This window comes from Xenopus tropicalis, chromosome 7, assembly GCF_000004195.4.
Source record: "Xenopus tropicalis strain Nigerian chromosome 7, UCB_Xtro_10.0, whole genome shotgun sequence".
In the NCBI taxonomy this organism is placed as follows: Eukaryota; Metazoa; Chordata; class Amphibia; order Anura; family Pipidae; genus Xenopus; species Xenopus tropicalis.
Window position 1 is genome coordinate 93723289 of NC_030683.2, and position 21089 is coordinate 93744377.

The 21089-nt window shown below is 40.2% G+C and overlaps 1 protein-coding gene and 2 non-coding genes across 3 annotated transcripts; 2 read left to right on the forward strand and 1 right to left on the reverse strand.

The window, feature by feature from the left end:
- Positions 1–7892: 7892 nt before the first annotated feature.
- On the forward strand, positions 7893–18729 carry LOC100496394 (L-amino-acid oxidase). Its single transcript, XM_002938605.5, has 7 exons — positions 7893–7978; positions 9944–10164; positions 11373–11482; positions 12897–13098; positions 14286–14354; positions 14474–14607; positions 16536–18729. Exons 1-7 carry the CDS (start codon positions 7966–7968, stop codon positions 17317–17319), a joined length of 1533 nt encoding a protein of 510 aa, XP_002938651.1. The 5' UTR covers positions 7893–7965; the 3' UTR covers positions 17320–18729.
- Positions 18730–19771: 1042 nt separating this feature from the next.
- trnar-ccu lies at positions 19772–19844 on the reverse strand. The gene has a single exon. It is a non-coding gene; the product is annotated as a tRNA-Arg (tRNA).
- Positions 19845–20222: 378 nt separating this feature from the next.
- Positions 20223–20305, forward strand: trnal-cag. The gene has a single exon. It is a non-coding gene; the product is annotated as a tRNA-Leu (tRNA).
- Positions 20306–21089: the final 784 nt, after the last annotated feature.

Consider the following 21089-nt stretch of genomic DNA (forward strand, 5'->3'; position numbering starts at 1 on the left):
TAATTTGCCATAAATCCAAAACCCAGGTTCAGTCCCTTCTCCAGAGAGTTGAAAGTTTTCATTAATTAGTACTCCCAAACCTTCTTTTCATTCTCTGTTTTAAAGTTTCCCTTAAGGACCAAGATTGTTAAAATGGTTCCCTACTGGTGTGTCCAGTTTTTTATTTGTTATAGTAAAGCGGTGGTGTGTATTTCTCTTTCTCAGGCTTTGACCAGTCTCTCCTATATACAGTCCTCCTGTTGGGCATCTAGTGCACTGTATTAAGTACACCACGTTGGAAGAAGAACAGTTGTACTGGCCATGGATGCTGGGGAATCTGTATTTTGTCTGAATTACAGATGTGTGGGCAGGTTTTGCATTGTTTTTTGCCACAGGGATAAGTTCCATTTTTGTTGGTTTGTATCAAGGCACTTCTTGTTATTAGTCTTTTTAGGTTTGGGGGCTGCCTGAATGCCAGAAGTGGTGGGTCTGGGAATAGGCTCAGTTCCCCCAAGAAACATGTTTAGCTTATTAGTTACAATTGTATCTCAGTGCAGGTGTGGCTTGTTAAGATTACTGGGCTCTCTGCCAAAAGCTACTTTTTAATTAAATGTGAAAAACAATGTATCTAAGTGCAGCTGAACCTTGTTTAACTTTCCAGGCTCTCTGCCAAAAGCTACTTTTGATTAAATTTGTATCTTTTTGTATCTGTTTGTATCTGTATCTTGAGTGCAGGAGATCAAAGGGAAAAGAGGGACTTTTCAGTAAGAATCTGGGACTGCAGGTTGAGCTGTCAAAAGAGTGAGAATCAGGACAGGCATTAAAAGGAAGCTTCGGGCGACTTTGGGAAATCATAGCGATGCGTATGCCACCATTGGCAACTTACATTCTTGCCAGTGGATGGCATTGCGGGGAGATTAGTCGCCTGCGGAAACGAAGATTTGTTGCGGGGTGACTAATCTCCCTGTCTGACACTTCCCTAAGGGTGAAGACACATGGAGCTACTAGTGGTAGCTACATGTCGTGGCTACTAAAATAGACAATGCTGATAATTTACAGATAATTGTGGGTTTTAGCAGAGACAATTCTCAGTATTATCTATGGCAGGGCATTTAGTGTTTAGTAGCCGTGACAAGTAGCTGCTACTAGCTCCATGTGTCTTCACCCTAAACCTTAAGGGTAATCGGCACATAGAGGTGGTTTCTCTGCCCAATGACTGCTGGTACAGGCAGTTCTCAGCCTGAAAAGACTAGTATAATCACAGGCAGTGCTGTAACTATAGAGGGGCAGACCTCACATCCATAGGTGGCATAGGGAAGGGGGGGGGGGCTGAGAGGGGTTGTCACAGGTGAACACATGATATTTCACGTGCATCGCTCGCAATTTCATTGGGGGCAGAAAATTAAATTTTGCAGGGCACCTGCAATAAAGTTATTGTGAGTCCTTTTATGCCTGTACTAGCTGTGACACTCCATTTTCCATTAAAGCCAAAGAGAAGTGACACAGGCAGTTTCTGGTGTTTCTCCACCATTTGTACACACATGTGCTATTAGTATAAAGGGCTTGGCTGCAGATAGAAAGATGGCAAAGGAGGCTAATGCCACTTGGAGTAGATCTCAGAGGGTCTTTTTTGGCATACAGTAGTCAAATGAGTGAGGTTGGGGAGGAGGAATACAGGAGGGTTTATTTTGCCATCCAAAACTGAAATTTCATTGACCTTAATTAATCCTTATGTCTCAGTTCTCCAATGACAGTGCTTTAGAAGATGCCTACCACCCATCCCTGAGATTATAATCCTTTACATAAAGCAATGAGCAAGCTATTTAATGAGGATCTGTCTTATTGTCTACTCTGTTCTTGCACAAGTTTAAAAGTGACATATTTCCTGGCTGACCTCGGATATCTATGTGATTTGTAGCATAGCAGTCTGTGCCAAGGCATAAGGTGTGCTCAGAGGTGTAACTAGAATGTTTCTTGGAGCCCCAAAACATTGTATGATCTTATGTGACTTACATTATTCAACTTTGTTTAGGGCAAGTACAGAGGATAATTTCAAGCCTTTTGCTGTCTGAGTTTCGGAGTTTCAGAGGACAAAACGCTCATACTTATCCTCAGTTCTCAAAACAAATAACAGAAGGAAGGTATGGCTTAATGGAATGATGCAGTTAGCAGCCCATCTGTGTTAACTATGGTTAAGGTAGCCATCTACTGGCCTTCTCAATGTGGGCCAGTCAGTTGCAGGCTTTCACCCACACACCAGCATGGCCCCATTTAAATTGGCTGCACCCTTGCCAAGTCCAAAATGTATCCTGTACAGTTTGGCTACAGAATTGCACTGTGAGTCCAGTGCAAGAAATGTCTCCCCATTATTTGGCCACTGATCACCTACAAAGCAGTACTACAAAGCAGGAAGCTGTACTTCGAGTGATCTACTGGGTTTGCAAGGGATTGGTTTTGATCTTTTTTGACAGAGGGGTGCACATATTTGATCAAAACTGATTGAACTAGAAGTCCATATTGCATTGTGTGCAGCCAGTTCTAGTCCTGGCATGTCCTGGCATCCTTATTGCTGACAGAGTGGGAAATTGCAAAGAAGTTGAATAGCCAGGTAATAGAAGGAAGCCTGCCAGCAAAGCTCTTTGCATTCCGGATTTACTGGCAAATCACCCTGAAATCAAATGTGGAGCCAACAAAATCAGGGATTACAGTAACCTATTTACAATACCTATTGGGTAATTGAGTAAGGTGCTAACTTGTATTATGTATTATAATAAGTGCCCTCTAATCAAAGCCAATTAATGCCACCCTGAGAAGGCACAGGCTCTGGGAAACCCAGTCATCAGTAGTTGTAAGTTTATATGTCTATATTATAATATTTGCACCTGAAGAATGTTACAGTGTATCATGTCATTATGGGATTTAAATCCATCAGAACAGACAGTGCGTGCCCACTGGATGCATGTAGTCTATTCAGGTGGCACTTCCATGTGTGGACAGATATTTATATCCGATTTGTTTTTGTTGTTGATGCCAATGAATTTAGGTGAAATATTTTTCTCTTTATAAAGGTAGTTAAGTCATATATGATGGCAATGTTTATAGCATAGACTATAGTAGCAATACTATATTTCCTTACTTGTTACTTAAGCAGAAAAAAAACTCTAAAAGCAAACAGATGATGGTGATGATGAGTTATATAAATATTTCTTTAGAAATAAAAATGTGCACTCTAGGATCTTCAATATACAGGAAAATGGTATTTTTAATTAAATGGTTGGTCCTGTCTGAGATCAGAAGACACACAAACAATATCATATCAATATCACTGCACACCGGCACAATGGAAGCCAGTAATGACTACCGAAGTACAGGACTCCATTGCACCTAGAATTCTGTGGCTCATCTGCTTTCGGTGCGTGATGCCAACATCTTGCCAACAGGCCATTAATATAGAGGAGTTCTTTTAGTCCACACCATAACCCCCTCTGGCCCCCCATTTAGTTGCTCTCGGCAGAAGTGTTCCTTGCAAGGCAATGTCATTTGGACTACTTCAGGAAACCGAAGTGATGTTTATGTTTTCCCACCGGCAATTTCCATTATTGCTGGTGGGAAAGTATTTGCAGAAGATTAATTGTCCACGGTAGAGGAGATTTATCTTGGGTGACTAATCTCACACATCTCACAATTTCTATTATTTTGGTTTCAAAGGCAATGCAATGTGACAGGAGGAATATAAATACTTTTTAAGCACCTTTCTTCTCTTTTGACCCTTACATCTATTCCTTTCTTTCATTCATCTGTTCATCTCTTTACTTTATGCAAGAAACCCTATTACCAAGATATGAGCCAATGGCTAGGTGGGGCCTTTCTAGCCTTACTTATCTGATCATTAGGTTAGAAGCCGAAGAAGGAAGAGAACTCTAAATATGAATTATAATGTATTTCAATTTGAAGCAACAATAAAACAATAATTTTGTCATGTACAAACATGGGCTGGAATGCTTGTATGCTAGGGCTGATTATCAGTCCCAGCCCAGTCCAACCCTGAAAATGATTAATAATATATAGTTATTCTTATATATTGCACAATGCATCACATACAGAGTGTTTTTGGTTTGTGTCCCAGTGTGACATTCTCCTGTTTATATGGATTATAATCAGGAACTACTATTTGCAATGCAAAGTAAATGGCTTTGTGCCAGCCACCCACTAAAAACACAGCAGAGTGGGACTTACATGGCAAAAATCTGCCCCAGTGCAGTTGCCCATATCAAGCAATAACAGAATTCTTTTTCATTTTTTCTCTGAAATTGAGTGTACAATTTGTACAATTTCTGAGATTTATTTACAGAATCTCATTTCTCATGTACATTTTTTATCAATTACATATTAAATGTTGCCTTAAAAGTAGTGAATGTATATGTGACATAAAATATATGTGCTAAAATGGTGGGTGGCCAGTTACAAAGTGATTTCCGCTGAACTGGCCGACCATAGTCCAATGTTTAAGCAGACTATTTATGATCCATCTAGCTGCAGCTAGTCAGTCTTTTCAAAGAGAAAACTAGGGTGGTCACTGGTGGACCCAGAAGTTACTGGGAATCTGATGGGGAGATCGACATCTGGCACATTTTCAGCTAGATATTGGTCAAGTAGGCCTGTGGGAGGGCCCACACATGAGCAAATAAGCTGTTGGAATAGTCTGAAGGGCCCGAATCTGCCTGTGTTTGGCCACCTTACAACTGGCCTGTCAGTTGGATAACCATTGGGCTTTAAACTGCAAGACAACCAAAGAGTATTACACAGAGGATTAATACCTCTATTACTCTTCAGGGTAATTCAGGGGAGTTACTAAACATTCTTACTATTCCTTGCCCCAACCCCCTTACCAACCACACGCACACATAGTAAAACCAAGTTTACCAAAAGCAAATAAATATGCTTACATGTGTTTGGCCTGTGAAAGGAAACCCATATACTGGTGAGATGTTGCTTTTTAGTGTGGGCACAATCAAACCAAGGACACTGCAAGGAGGCAATGAAAAGCACTAGCAGATTATGCATGCCAGTGGCCAACAATCATAGTAGTTAGCACAAGCCTCATACCCATGTCCAACAGCATGCATATACACTTAAATTAAGTGCATACCAGCCTGTTTTTTATACAAAGGTTGCCAGATTTGTATACGATTTGGTAACCTTAACATAGCGATCTGGCTGACCAGGTTTCAATGAAACACAAGAAACAAGGAGTCAACTGGTACTGTACTGTACTGGTATCTACTGGCAGATTACAGCAATAGTTATATATGCCAATGTTATAAAACTGGGTAAAAGTAAGCAGAGTAGTGCGACAAAGATCTGTCAACTCTGTTATCTAGAGACCAGTTATCCAAAAAGCTCCATAATATGCAGTGCCATCCCCCATATGTTCCTATAAAACACACATAGAGACAATTATATACAATTAATGATCAGCATTGTCTATTTTAGTAGCAGTGACAAGTAGCTGTCACTAGTAGCTCTGTGTGTCTTCACCCTTGAATAACAAAGCTTTATTTACAGATCTTGTAAATAATAACAATGCATCAATCCATGTTGTTGGCAAAACAATCACATTCACTAAAAAAAATACATTGTGCTTATCACCTTAGCGTCAGTCTGAGTGTCAACGTATCAATGTGTTGTTTTGTTTGTTGTTTTGTGATTGCATATGCATACTGGTTTGATCACTGCAATATCAAAGCTTACTAATCCAATCATCAGAATTCAATTCTGAATTGAGAAAGCCAATTAGATGACTAGTGCACTGTCTTCAAGAAAAAAAACAGCAAGTCCAATTGATTTGACTTTCTACTACAGATATACAGTGACCCGGATGAATGAGAACCTTAAGGGCTCTGGCACACAGGGAGATTAGTCGCCCCAACAAATCTCCCTGTTCGCAGGCGACTAATCTCCCCGAAATGCCATCCCACCGGCGATTTACATTTTCACTGAAATTGCGCCGCTGCGTATCTCATCCCCCCGGTGATTTACATTTTCACTGAAATCACGCCGCCGCGTATGTCATCCCACCGGTGATTTACATTTTCACTGAAATCGCGCCGCCGCGTATGTCATCCCACCGGTGATTTACATTTTCACTGAAATCGCTCCGCCGCGTATGTCATCCCACCGGCGATTTATATTTTCACTGAAATCGCTCCGCCGCGTATGTCATCCCACCGGTGATTTACATTTTTGCCGGTGGGATGGCATTTTGGGGAGATTAGTCGCCCGGGAACAGGGAGATTTGTCGCGGGCGACTAATCTCCCCGTGTGCCAGAGCCCTAACAGACCAATCATCTGATGTTGCTGGAACTCAAATGCATGAAATTCATATTCTATCTATCATTTTTTAATGGGTTTACCAACTCTCGAAAAAATGTAAATAACTCAAGTTGAAAAACTACATACTGTACATTTTGCCTAGGACAACTCCCATTCTCAACTTCTTCATAAATTCACAAACTTTTAGACGTTGAAGTCTTACATTCAAGTTTTTTGGATTTTTTGTACATAATAAACCATAATTTAAATTTGGGAGTTTTTGCACAAAAAATTTTGAACTGTGGGAAAAAATTGAATTTGAGTGAGCTCCTTAGGGTAATTTCCTACAGAGACATGTGTCATCCACAAAAGACTAATCTCTGTGGGACACTTCGCCTTTAACTGCCTTATTGGGACTTGGGCTCAGCTCCTATGATTCAGTTTCCTTGGCAATGCATGTGCCCAAAAACCACTGACTCTTCAGGTTTTGTAATTTTATTGATACAGGGTCGGATGGGCTGCCGGGACACTGGGAAAAAACCTGGTGGGCCCTGGCGGTCCAGACCCGATCCCTGTCAGCACTCCCCCGGCTCCGGTGTCCCTCCCGATGCCTTTCACTTTCGTGTGCTCAGGGGAGGACATTGGGTGGTTGGTGACACCCCTGTGAGGGGTTAGGCAGTGCCAGGGGCCCCTGTCGATGTGTGGGGGATGCAGTCAGAGGGGGCACCTTGGGGGTATGGGGCCCCTGGAGTGGCAGCCCCGGTGGGCCTTGTACTCCCCCTGCCTGACCCTGGTTGATTTGGGAATAGGGCAGGTTTGAAAATTTCAGACATATCTAAACTTAATTATTATGTACTAAAATATTCTAGTAACAGTTAAATATTACAAATATCTAAAACATGAAAATGTACATTTCAGATTCACTCTAGATAAGCAATAAATGCTTTTTTGACACTAAACACACAAGCCAGGATAGGTTTCCAACAAGCCATGACTTTATCACGTTGATAAGACCTTCTTTAGGGAAACAAATATAAATACTATTCTAAAGTGTAAATATATATATATCAAATTGTCACGAGTAATGCATTTTTTTTTTTATGCATGTGTTCCTGACGAAGATCCCCCTTAATTTTTTATATACTGGAGTCCCCTGTTCCCCTGCTTTTGGTCTATAAAAATACAAGGATGTGCAGGTAACCCCCTTTAAGTCAGCACCCAGCTTTGATTTATTATATGATTTGTGCATATTGTGTGCCAAACCCACACATGTAGATTATTTGTATAATGGTTTAAACTTTCCCTAAACAACTGGGATACATTATTTTATCTGGTTAGAAGAAGAGCTAATTAAGCTAATCACAACCATTGTACCATTGTAAATACATCTGACAAGCATATTATTCATTGGGCTAGATTCAATTCAAAGAGAAACACTTTTCTTCTAATTCAATTCTCCTAATTCAATTCCACATTTTACCAGAGGCTTTTCACATGCCATGAGATACATTTTTCTAATTAAACTGAATGTGGCCCATAAAGAGAAAAGTCACACCCTGTTAGACAGAAGCAACATAAGCAAGGCACTCCTCCCATTGTTCAGCTGTATCACACACTGTATAAATAGACGGATCACTAAGGAAATGAACATTGGACACTTTCAAAGAGAAAGACATGGACAACCACTGTAAGTACAAACATTGCTTATGCCTACTGCATTTACACAGGGGTGTACAACCTATTGCTCTCTAAAGGTGGCCATGCACAGGCAGATTTCAGCTGCTAATTCGGGTCCTTCAGACCAGTTCATGCCCGTGTATGGGACCACCTACAAAAGGTTAGTTGTCAATCAGGGAGGTTTGATTTTCCCCTCGGATCGGGGACCACACTGGCTTGTTGTTGCTGGCCAACGGCCCATATACCCACTGTTTTAATTAGACTATTTGGCCCTAGGGCCAAACAATCTAATCAGTGGGCACATGGTGGCCAAAATAATTTTTTAATTATGTGAATAGTAAAAAAATGAAGCAAGAAGGGGTGGGAAACTTATTATCACGGGGGGGGGGGTAAGTTGGGTAAGTTGGTTTTTTTTTAGTGATATTTTCCTGACTTGTGAATGCACCCGCCAGTCCAAGTGATTGCTATTAAAATCAATGAGGAGCAACTCCAGGCATTTTGACTGATAAAGTACCTTGGGAGTCAGAACTATAATTCTCTTGAAGCCCTGTGCCCTAAATCCCAACAGCATTTTTCCTGACATTATCTGTTTTACTTTAAAAGTAGTATTGTGGGTGGTGTAGAAGTTGCCCCTTTAACCAATTAAATCAACATGTAACCATTTCATACTGACCTGATGAGAATATCTCATGAAGTTTTTTCAGAGGAAATTGCAAGCTTTCATGTATCAACTCATATTTTTCATCACACCAGAATTTGTCCATAAATCCTTTGTGATCAAAATCATCATCATGGTAATGTTTGTGCTTTTCTTCATCAGGCTTGCAATAACCTGTATCCATTGTAACTCGCTTAGGTAGTCAATCAGGTCTGTCACCAAAGCCTTCCTAGGAGAGCCTTATTAACTCAATGTTAAATGACCACATGAATTTATACAGAAATGCTACAATTGTTACATGTTTGATAAAAATCACATGCATTTTATTTGTATACATAATGTTTACATAACATTACATTTTAAATAAATACATATTTGATAATAATCACATGCGTTTTATTAGTGTACATCATGGGAGTATTTATTAACATAGGACACAAACATCACAGGTGATGCTGCCCATAGCAATCAATCAGCAATTAGATCAGTCACCTACAAGTTAGAAAGCAAGTGCAAAGATCTGATTGGTTATACAACTCTATAAGGGATTAGCTAAAATCCTTGATGCTGAATAAAAGTGTTAGTGTCGAGTTTGGTAAGAAAAAATGTGCTTTTAAAGCATTCAAGTTAGCTGGGACAGCAGAAACTTTCATCAGGTACAAGGAAGCAAATAAAGCAGCAAAAAAGCTATCAGGCAAGCTAAAATAGAGATGGATGGTACATTGTAATGAGAACCCATATAATTGAAAAACTTGAAATTTTATACAATGCGCATTATTTGCATTTTTTTCTGGTCAGTTTGTCCTGACTGTGGAAACAATATAGCAAAAATTGGCTTCCCTTCAGGCAAGCCTGCTGTTCTTACAGTGTCCTGCATATTTCATCACAAGTCTGTTAATCACAGAACCTGCAAGGCAATGTGAAAATTGTAGTGTTGGCTGGAGTCAAGCTAAGATAAGAAAAAGGCAATAGCAATTGGTTTGTGGAATGGCTAAACACTGCTCCACAACAAATAATTCAGGACCACCTTAAGAAAACTACTTCATACAACTACAAAGGTGTTTATACATTTTTAGTACAGTAAATAACAATGGGGCTTACTGGTATACACTATATTATATTGTTTTAAATGCAAAGAGATTTTTGAAAACAGTAGAAGTATACATTTACTATGGTAGCTGGTAAGGTGATAAGGGAAGGTTAGGGACAGGTGGGGCCTCTTTGTCTTGCCAAACTGAGATTCTATAGGGTGTGTGGTTGCTGGGTCAGTTCACACTATTTTATTTTGTTTAACGTGTAACCTTCTTTCCTCCCCAGTTATTCTGTGTCTTATATTATTACTCTCAATATGTGGGTCCAAAAGTGATTTGAGCGAACTGCAGGAATGCCTTGACGATCCTGAATATGAAGAGTTGCTGGATATTGCCAATAATGGATTGCACAGAAACAAGTCTCCTAAACGGAAACACATTGTGGTGGTTGGTGCAGGCATGGCTGGCCTTTCTGCAGCCAAAGTTCTACTTGAGGCTGGCCACAGAGTAAGTCCATCTAGCTGTGTAAAGTGGCAAAATACATAGTACCACTATAGCAATAGTATAGTTAGGAGATAAAGGTCATTCAAGCTCAGTTATGGTCTACCATGGGGAGATGTATAGCACAAAGAGATGAATGGACTATTACAGTATATATTTTAGGCAGCTTATTACTAGTAGACATAACCCAAGTAATAAGGAGATTTTGCCAAGAAGATTTCACACCCAAGGTCATAGTTAATTGATTTTGGGCAATGAAACATATGTGTCTCCACATTTCTGAAAATGGTTGCTCCCTTGGCAGATGCTACTGTTGTGGTCCTATTTTACAAATAGTTTTAGGTGCTAACCTGGGCCACCATCAGGGTGGTACATGGGGCACTGCAGTCAGTTTAATGAGTTAATAATGCCCTGTTGATGGGAGGACTTTGTTAACTTAGTGGTATGTGGCCCCATTATTTCTGATAACAGTCCTGGTGCTAAAAAGGTGTAAAACACATTTTTTCATGATACACACCAGCATGCAAAGATTACTCCTTCTTCGCAGCATGCAAGTGGCATGTCTGATTAAGCGATATTTAGCAAATGATAAGCTGGACATGTGCTGGCAGTCATACACTAAGCAATCCCATATGTTATCCAGCCAGTCATCCTGTGGACCTAACAGACAGAAGCAATATGGGGTCCATACTCTATGGCCACCTTTTAATTGTTCCACTCATTCATGCTGACAGCCCAAACTATCAGATCAGCGGGAACTTCTGTGATGAGGAGCTTGATTCCCTTGCTCATCTGCTGATGCACCATGCTCTGGCCAACATGGTGCATTAGCAGATGCACTTTTCAAACCTGTCTGGACTAAGATATCAGTCAGGATCATCAGGCGCCCATACATTTACTGAAAATCATACAAATCATTGCTTTGTACAGTGTTATTGTTTTCCTATTTGTGAATAGCAAAGGGATGTTTTTCCCAGCATATCTTTCGTTAACAGATGGTACATGGGCACTGCCTTAATATAGTTTGCACTGACTCTCCCCACAGCTCCATATGTGGAACAGCAAATGAGCAAATGCAAGTGCAACAAGTAGCTGCAGAGTATTAGCTGTAATATACCACTTAAAATACAGAATGACAACTTTGCAATCTGTGGTTTAACTAAATCTATAGGTACACTGGAATAAAACATACAATTTCCCTTCCTAAATATCAGGTGACGGTGCTGGAAGCAAGCAATCGTGTAGGCGGTCGGGTTTTGACATACAGAGACCCAGAGGGCTGGTTTGCTGAGCTTGGACCTATGCGTCTGCCCACTCTACACAGGTATTTATAATTTGGGGCTGGTTTTATTAACCATGGAAATAAACATGAATGAGGTTTTCCCTCTTGCTGGAAATCAGTGAACCAGATTCAGTGTAATAATTAAAAATAAGCTTACATTTAACTACTGGTCTTTCCCATTGTAGTTTCTTGTCAAGTCTGAGCCTGAATATGCTGAAAATGAGATTTTGTCTTAAAGTTAATTTTTTTATGGCTCATTTGGTGGAAAGAGCGGGGGGTGGGGGGATATATAATTCTGTATATTTATTACCTATTCCCTGAAATCCATGACTTGCACATGCAAGTTGGTATCTGTCACAATAAAACACTATAACTGTCCAGAGTTTAAAGTCACATGACATTAAAGGAAAATTATACCTTCAGAATGAATACTTATTTAACAGATAATTTAGAAAGTGAAAATTTACCCCCTGTTGTAAAATATAAGGATATTGTAAGTTACAGAGGAGTTCTGTGACCATATAGAAGCGCAAGGCTGAAGGCCTAAGTCATAGAACTCTGTTGTCACCTCTAATATCCTCATATTTTTACAACAGGAGATACATTATTTATTATAATACAGAAGTGCCCTTTTAAATCTTTTACCATGAGCCACCATTACATGATGGGCTGTGTGCTGCCTCAGAGATCACCGGATAGGAAGTAATGCAGCTCTAACTGGAAGAAGTGTGAGAAAACTTCTATACATTGTCTATTCTACGGCTGATGTGACCCAATCTGTGTGTGAGCATAGTGAATTGTACGAGCCAGGGGGCGGCCCTTAGAACTTAGAAAGTCAATTTTTTATTTAGGAGTTTATCCAGTGTCACATACTGCTAGAAAAGTATATTTTTATGAAAATGGTTTCTTTAGTGAGACAGTATTTTACCAATACTTTTTTTAAAAACAGGGTCCAGATATAGTTTCCATATAGGTTATTATAAGCAAAAAGAGACTGTGTGCTCATATATGTTTAGTGGCCGTTAGGGCATACTGGGACTGATGTGATGGTATTAACCTTTTATATTGTGTTTGTCCAGCCAGAGAGACCAAATGTTTTCAAATTTTGCAGGGCACCTTCTCCAATAGAGAAGGTCAATAACATAGAAGCATCCCTGGGGGATTTACACTGATAGGCGTATTAGTCATGTCAGAAAAATATTCTGCTATGGCACACCAGAACTATTGTTTTGTATTGCACACATATGGGCTGTTTTATGCTGTGTTCAAGGGTATAGTTTACACCTAAGGGTGTGGATTTAAATTTGGATCAATAATAAGAATTTGGACAAATCAGAATCCAACAAAAAGTGCTGGCATGCAGGTGAACTCTGAACCAAATCCTGGATGACATACTGTATTATCCATATATTGTCAATAATATGTACCAACAATGGGTTACTGTTTCTCCCAACAGAATTGTACGTGCATACATCCAAAAGCTTGGACTGCAACTAAACCCATTTATTAGTTCCAACCCTGACAATTTTTACATGTTTAATAACATAAGGAAAACTCAGAGGGATGTTAATAACAACCCAAATCAGTTTAATTTTGAGCTGTCGGAGTCAGAAGAAATGAAAAACATTAGCACACTGTATGGAGAATCAGTACAAAAGGTATGCCTTTTTTCTTTATGTTTCTATACATCTGTATTTATGACTTGAAGAGATTTTGACTCATGGCATCACCGCTAATGCCTTTGCAGGCTATATGCACGCAGGCACTTTTTCCATTTGTAATATGTGCTGCCACTGAGTTGGGGCCTAAACTCATTATGGGGGAGGGAGCATTGTAAAAACAGAAAAATACAAAATAAGTATTGAGCTTTCTCTAATAATATACCAGAGATGGAATGCCTAATTCTGATACATACCAAGTATGTATACCCAGTTGAAAGTCAGTCAGGTCCAGACTGGGATTTAAAATAGGCCCTGGTATTTAAAATGCATAGAAGTGCAGTTCTGCCCTTAAAGGAGAACTAAACCTTACTACGTACAACATGTGCCATCTTCTGTTCATCCCAATACTCTTTGGGTCTCTTCAGCAACATGGACTCTGCAGAAGCATGCAAAGAGTATCTAAATGCACAGAACATGGTGCCTGGGAACTCCACCGAGCTGCTTTGCTTTTTAGCTCTGGTTTTCAAATAGAGGCACTTCCTATGTAATAGACTGTGTGGGAAGGACAAGGTGAGGGGGGCTGACGGAGGGCATGATTCTTTTATATTAGCAATACCATTTCTTTAAATGGACGCAGCAATAAATTGTTGTTTACCTATAACCAGCAGCAATTAGCAAGCAGCATTTAGTGGTCTTATTGGGTGCTATTGGCTACTGTGGTTTTTACTGGGGTTGGGGATCGGTGTTAAGGAAAAGCCAAGCATAGTCTAAGGCCAAAGTAGCACCTGGCATACAGTCTGCCTCTCTTCGCTTGCACAAGCATTTTCAGGCTGATCTCCGCTACATGTACCTGCACTCGGGCCAAAGTTTTACCTAGCAGCTACATGGAGGTGCAGATAACAGTTGATCTGCTTCTCTCCTCCTGCCTACAAAACTCAGGCAGAGAGAAGCAGACTGTATGCCATGTTTGACTTTGATCTACTGGCACATGGGGCTGATCCACAATTATTTTTAAACTCACCACTGATATTTCAGAAACTTGCTTTCTCTCTCGCTTTCTAGTCAATTTAGACAGTGTTCTTCAACTTTTTTTACATGAACCCAAGTAAATATTTAGCTTATGTCAGAGGATACTGACTGCCTTGCATATACTAACATATGGAACTGTGTTTGGCCTCTTCTAGCTTCTTAATGAAATGAATGGAAAGGAATGCTCAGATATATTGGATGCCTTTGATAGAGCTTCCATGAAGGTAGGTAGTGCATCCTATTGGATCATGTCTTCCCTGTTGAAAAGTAATAAGACACAAAAATGAGGTGCATTATTTCATTAGTAAGAATACAGTAATACAAATGTGATCTTTTCCCACAGTCTTACCTGGTGGAAGAAGCAGCTCTTAGCAGGGGAGCAGTTCAAATGATTGGGAATTACATGAATATGAAGGGAGAGTTCTACATCTCTTTCCTGGAATCTGTGATTGGCGAGACCTATTTCGGCAACAGCAGGTAGAACGAGGAATAAAACTTACTGTTGCCTTGCTTCCGGGGTGGGAAAATCCTCAATTTATTCAGCTACAATGGCAGGGCCAGACATAGGGCTAGGCAGAAGGCAAGTTCCTAGGGTGCAGTGGTGGGGGGTGCTAGGTACGTACCTCTTCTATGTAGCTACTATGCTCTCCAACCAATTCGCCCACAGGCCAAACAAATGGAGAGTGTATGTAGTGCCACACACTGTATCACCAGCTTCATACTGTTCCAAACATTCATACAGAGCACACAAAAATATAGGAATTGCATAGCTTCTTCACAGATGGGGAAGTTTCTATCTTGAGACTGACCAATGTCATGGCCATGGCATCAGCCATCCAGCACACCCACACAGTGCATGTATGGCCAGCTTTAGAGTTTAGCAAAAGCCTGACAGCGAAAGTGTGCAGATTCTATGTTTTACTATCCTTTCTTCTGCACATTTACCCAGAAAAAATAAATCTAGCTTCCTAATGGGTGTGATGTGAATTTGACTCTTCCTTGTGTATTAGCGAGTTGCTTAAAGACAACTAATCTCTAGGGATGGGCCATCATGTAATGCTGGCTTCTCTACTCATTTCACAATACTGCAAATATTAACATATTCATTTTATTCCCACAAATGACACATTTACAACAATATGCTGATACAAAGATAGCTCATTTGCTTTTTTGGAGGAAAGTGACTCGAGGTTTAGGTATACCAAACATTTTTCATGTCGAAATGACTGCACCTTTAATAAAGCCTTAGGGGCTGATTTACTAATCCACGAATCCGAATCCGAATGAGAAAAATTCGGATTGGAAAACGAACATTTTGCGACTTTTTCGTATTTTTTGCGATTTTTTCATCACCGTTACGACTTTCCCGTAAATTGTCGCGATTTTTTCGTAAGCCATTACAAATTTCGAGAATTGTCACGACTTTTTCATTGCCATTATAACTTTCGAGAATTGTCGCAGCTTTTTCATTGCCATTCTGACTTTCGAGAATTGTCGCAACTTTTTCATTGCCATTACGACTTTCGCGAATTGTCGCAACTTTCGTATTGAGAGCTCGAAAAAGTCGCGACAATTCGCGAAAAAGTCGCAAAGTACCGATCATTACGAAAAAAACGCATTCGGACGCTTTTCGGACGTTCGTGGATTAGTAAATGTGCCTCTTAGTGTATGGGCATTATAAAATACAGTTGGACATAATTCATATTTTACATTTAGTGGATGTGAAATAAACAAAAGATTTTGTATTTCTTGTTATGGTTTTTAAGGTACATTACATTTTGCACCCCCTTATTAAAGCTCATTTAAAAACACAAGTACAAAAGAAATTTTGCTCTTAGAACTTGCATGTAACCTTCAATGCCTGCTCTGTTGGAGTCCCAGAATCCATCACTTAACAATGGAACAAGGTGAGGGAGGGGTTGCATTACACTGTGTGCCAAAGGGGGGCTGGCAAATAGTTCTTAGGTGAATCCAGGGTTCATTTATATGTGTGGTATCAGGTATAACTAAGTAAAACAAAAATACATTTTTATATTTATATAGATAGCGTTTATGTATCTTTTCCACTTATTTTTCCTTTAAAGTTATTTGTAATTGCAATAGCAAGCAGTATCTGTCCCTTGCTATTCTTTACACTGGTGATTCTGACTACTAAAACAATATACCAGATGCTAACTGATATCTTACCTGTGAAGAAGCATGCAAAGCCATAGTAAGAAATAGAATCATGGCTGGAGGAGAGCTGATTTCTATGTTGTTTTCAGAACCAGGAGTGCAGAAAGAGACAGAGATGCCCTGCTTTCCATAGAAATTACATTTACACATAACTAGAAAACCACTGAAAATTTGTAATGAATGCACATTGGAAAGTTGCTTAGATTTTTTCCCCCTTTCTGTTTCTGCAGGCTTGAGGAGATCACAGGAGGTTTTGACCAGTTGCCGTTGGCATTGTACAAGAGTATTAAAGAAGTTGTCTACTTAAATTCTACAGTGGAAAAGGTAATTAAGAGGCAGCGATCTGTTATTGTGCAGTACCGCAAAAATAAGTTGTCTGGACTTGCAAGCCTTGAGGCCGACTATATTATCATCACCTCAACTGCAAAAGCCACCATGCGCATTCAGTTTCTGCCCCCTCTAAGCCCCAAAAAGAGCAATGCACTCAGTTCTGTTCATTACACGAGTGCTACAAAGATTATATTAGCTTGCAATGAAAGATTCTGGGAGGAGGACGGGATATTTGGAGGAAGATCTTCTACTGATCGTCCAATCCGTTATGTCTTTTACCCAAGCCACAATTTCACTAGTGGGAAGGGCATCCTGCTGGCTTCCTACACACTGGGAGATGACTCCATGTTCTTCGCAGCCCTCAGTGATGAGCAATGTGCTGATGTGGTTTTTAATGATTTAGCTGCCCTCCACAAAAAGCCAAAAGAAGAACTCCAAAGGGCCTGCCCAAAGATTGTGGTGAAGAAGTGGTCCCTGGATCCTTACTCTATGGGGGCTTTTGTCCATTTCACCCCTTACCAGTTTGGTGATATTTATGAACATTTAGCAATGCCTGAAGGAAGAATATATTTTGCAGGTGAATCCACATCTTTTCCTCATGGCTGGATTGACACAGCAATAAAAAGTGGTTTGAAAGCAGCAAGAGATATCCACAGGGAGGCCACAATGTGGTATCATAAATAGTGTTATGGTGTATGGCAGAGGTTTTAAGATGTTTTGGCCTAAAGGTCCTCCTTTATGCCACCCCCCTCTTAGCTAACAGCAAAGTTAAAAATATGCCATTAACTGAAAAAGACATTCACTTAGGGATATAAGCATTCACCCTTGTGATTCACCCTAAATGGCTTCCATGCTGCCTTCCCTTTTTCCACTGTAGTTCTACACCACTGGTGTAAGGTTCTCTTTCACAATATTTTGAGGCACGGTTATCCGTGTAAGCACCAAGTATTCAGGACTGATTATCTGTTCCGAATAATTTCAAATCCACTGGTTTTATGATCACATTGGCCATTGCTCATTGGCCAAATAGAGTCAAATTGATTGCACGTAATCTCAAAGTGATCATGTCATTCAGCCTTTTGCTGAGATACTCTCATTGGCCTATGATCTGTCAGGTCAGCCAAAGGGCCAGATTTGCCCAAACTGAGTCATTTTAAAGTCTTTTTCAAGCTGGGGTTTAAAGTATGATTTGCAATGAGATTGAATCCAACAACCCAGCTGAGACTCAAACCCAAAATGGCTCAAGTGGTAAATATATAGATATATAATACACAAAAGCCATGAATATCCTGTAAATGATATCCTTATAAACCGTGCTTAGTGATGTCATCAGTTATAATTGGTTCTTAGAGATGTCATTTCTGTCACATGACTCACTAAAACTTTTGTATTATAATAAATAAAGTACCCCCTGTTGAAAAGTAAGAAGTCACCTTAGAGTTCCATGACCTGTATAAAAGCACAGGGTACTTTATTTACTCTATATATATATAACATGTTCATGGGCAAGAGTGAAATGATATGGAAATAGAACCAAAGGAATTCTACCTCTGTCTGATGATTCAGCACTAAATGCTTGCAGTGTTCAGGCAGCTTCAAAGGTGCCCAATCAAAATTTTCCCTCCGATCCAATCAACAAGATGACTGATATCCAATGCCTTTGCCGATATCGGTTGCCTTGTATCTCACCATACAAGCACCTTTTATTGTACAAGTATACGTTTCCTACAATAATATTGGTGCATGTATAACAACCTATAGGCAGCCCTGACACAGGCCGTAAGGATTTATAATTTAGGTGTTAGATTCTGAATTATTCTGAACCCACGCCTAAATCTGTAGTCTCAAATAGGTTGTATGAATTTGGAATTATAAAGAAACTGTGGGCTTTATGGGAAAGCAAAGTATTTCTTGTGTTTTTCTCAACCTGTATGAATTATTCTTTTTTTACTCCTGAAAGTGTACAGTTTATATGGCAAGCCCAATCACTTGGATACTTTAGAAGAATGTTTACTAGTTTTGACTAGTTTCTGCCATGCTATGTCATACCCCCCAACTGTCCCGCTTTAAGCGGGACAGTCCCGCTTTCTATAGCGCATCCCGCTGTCCCGGATAGTTCCCTGAATGTCCAGCATTTTCGTAATAGATTACGTATGTATGTATGGGGGGTACTGTCTCCCCTGTGTGGGGGGGGGGGGCAAAACTGGTAGATAGTTATAACTCACTTATATTTATTAAACCATTTGTCCTCCCTGTGTGTAATTCTGTATATTGTAAGATTGTACAGCACTGCGTACCCTTGTGGCGCTTTATAAATAAAGTTATACATACATACATACATAACTGACTCTCTATATTTGTATTTTATATGTAGGAGTTGTTATTTTGTTTTCCTTAGGTAGTACAGTATGAGGGTTTAGCACATTTGCATCTGATCCCGCGCTGCGCGCGTCAAATCTTTTTGTCCCTCTTTTTGTTTTTCAAATGTTGGGAGGTATGCTATGTCTGTTCAACATCTAGGGGAAGCTTTATTCATACAGAACATTTGTATATGTTTGTATATTTCTTTGATGGATGATTGAGTCAAATCATATTAAAGGATGAGCCTTTCTATACTGATAGCAAATATGATATGATATAATAAAAAATATATAACGCTCCATATCAGATGAATAAAGATAGAAAATGTACCTCCCTTCTCTCTAGTTTATTAGAGCATGGTAACAGCGCATAACCGCGGGTTTATCACAATACTTCATGGAGCATTAATAGCCATAATAAAGCAATGAGTGAACACGCAGAACTAAGAAAATGGCAGCGCCAGCAGCATGTGAAGTTCCACCTCACTCAGAAGCAGATAATACAGTCTGTTACAGCAGTATACAGCAATTACAGCACCCCTGCGCCCCTGCACCTTGGTCTCTCCCGCCGTATATACCCTACCCGCGAATTTATACAAGCCTTATACCGGTGCGCAGTTGTTTGCGAAAGCGTCACACGTGGCTGTTATTTCTAAAGTGGAGCTCGTATCTCTTGTAAAAAAACAAAACCCTAATGAAACAGTAATTGTTAGGGAGGAATTTCGGCGTGTAGGTGCCAGCGCCTGGCCCTTTAATGGTGAAGAAAAGGTGCCGAACACCCCAGATGGGACTCGAACCCACAATCCCTGGCTTAGGAGGCCAGTGCCTTATCCATTAGGCCACTGGGGCACTTGTGTTCAGCCTTTGTCATTGACGTTAATGTATAAAATAGAAGCTTCTTTAGCTGCCAGAGATGTGGGTGGGAGAGTAGGCGCTTGGTGCAGGCAGAATGGGCGGCAGAGCCGGTAGCGGAAGGAACGCTTTGCGCTCTGCGAGTTGCGCACCTGCTGGTGAGAAAGAAACATGGCGCCGGGGCGGAGAGTGGCCGCGCTATCTTATTTACAGCCACATTCCCTGTGAGTAACAAGGGGTTACTATAGTAGGACATGCCCCATAGTGCTGCTACAGCAAGGCAAGCAGGATAAACACAAGAATTATTAGAACAGAAAAATCACAATTTTTTTATGAATTATAGAAATTATGGATCCACGCAACCCGTAGCTAGTTGTCAGGATGGCCGAGCGGTCTAAGGCGCTGCGTTCAGGTCGCAGTCTCCTCTGGAGGCGTGGGTTCGAATCCCACTTCTGACACAACTCTTTTCTCATTAACTCGTTTGTTTAACTTTTTTGTCTTACTGGAGCTTGCAGTTATTTTCTACAAAATCTACTAGGACATTGGCATTTCTCAAAATATATATTTATCTTGCACTGAAGCCTGCCTGCTGGTTATTTGGGAATAAGTAAAATGGAGAAAACATGATAATGTGTAAGACTGATTAATTCGCTCCCACAAACTGTCAGACTTTCTCCCAATCTCTCTGCCTTCAAGAGATCTCTAAAAACACATTTATTTAGAGAAGCTTACCCTAATCTAGTTTAGCAATACCCTGTGCCCCACCTCTCACAACTCTGGTCATGCCCATTCCCACACCTTGTGTCTCAACCCTTTCTCCTTGTAGATTGTAAGCTCTTTTGGGCAGGGCCCTCTTCACCTCTTGTATCGGTTATTGATTGCTTTATATTTTACTCTGTATATCCAATGTATGTAACCCACTTATTGTACAGCGCTGCGGAATATGTTGGAGCTTTATAAATAAATGTTAATAATAATAATTAATCAATCAAGCTGTCTATCTATCCTATAGCAAATAAAGGGTAGTTAAAGGCCAGCTAAAATAGATTGCAATATATGGACAAACAATCCCTGTACTTAATCATATCATTAGCCTGCCAGTTACTGCGGACTTTGACAAGGAGTAAATTGGACACAGTTACACAAAGACCCTCTCTCTCAGATGTGCCCTCTACAGTGTTGTGTGGAGGAAGAGTGCGGTGTTGTTGAATTACACCTCTCAGTACTGCACAGTCCAGATTG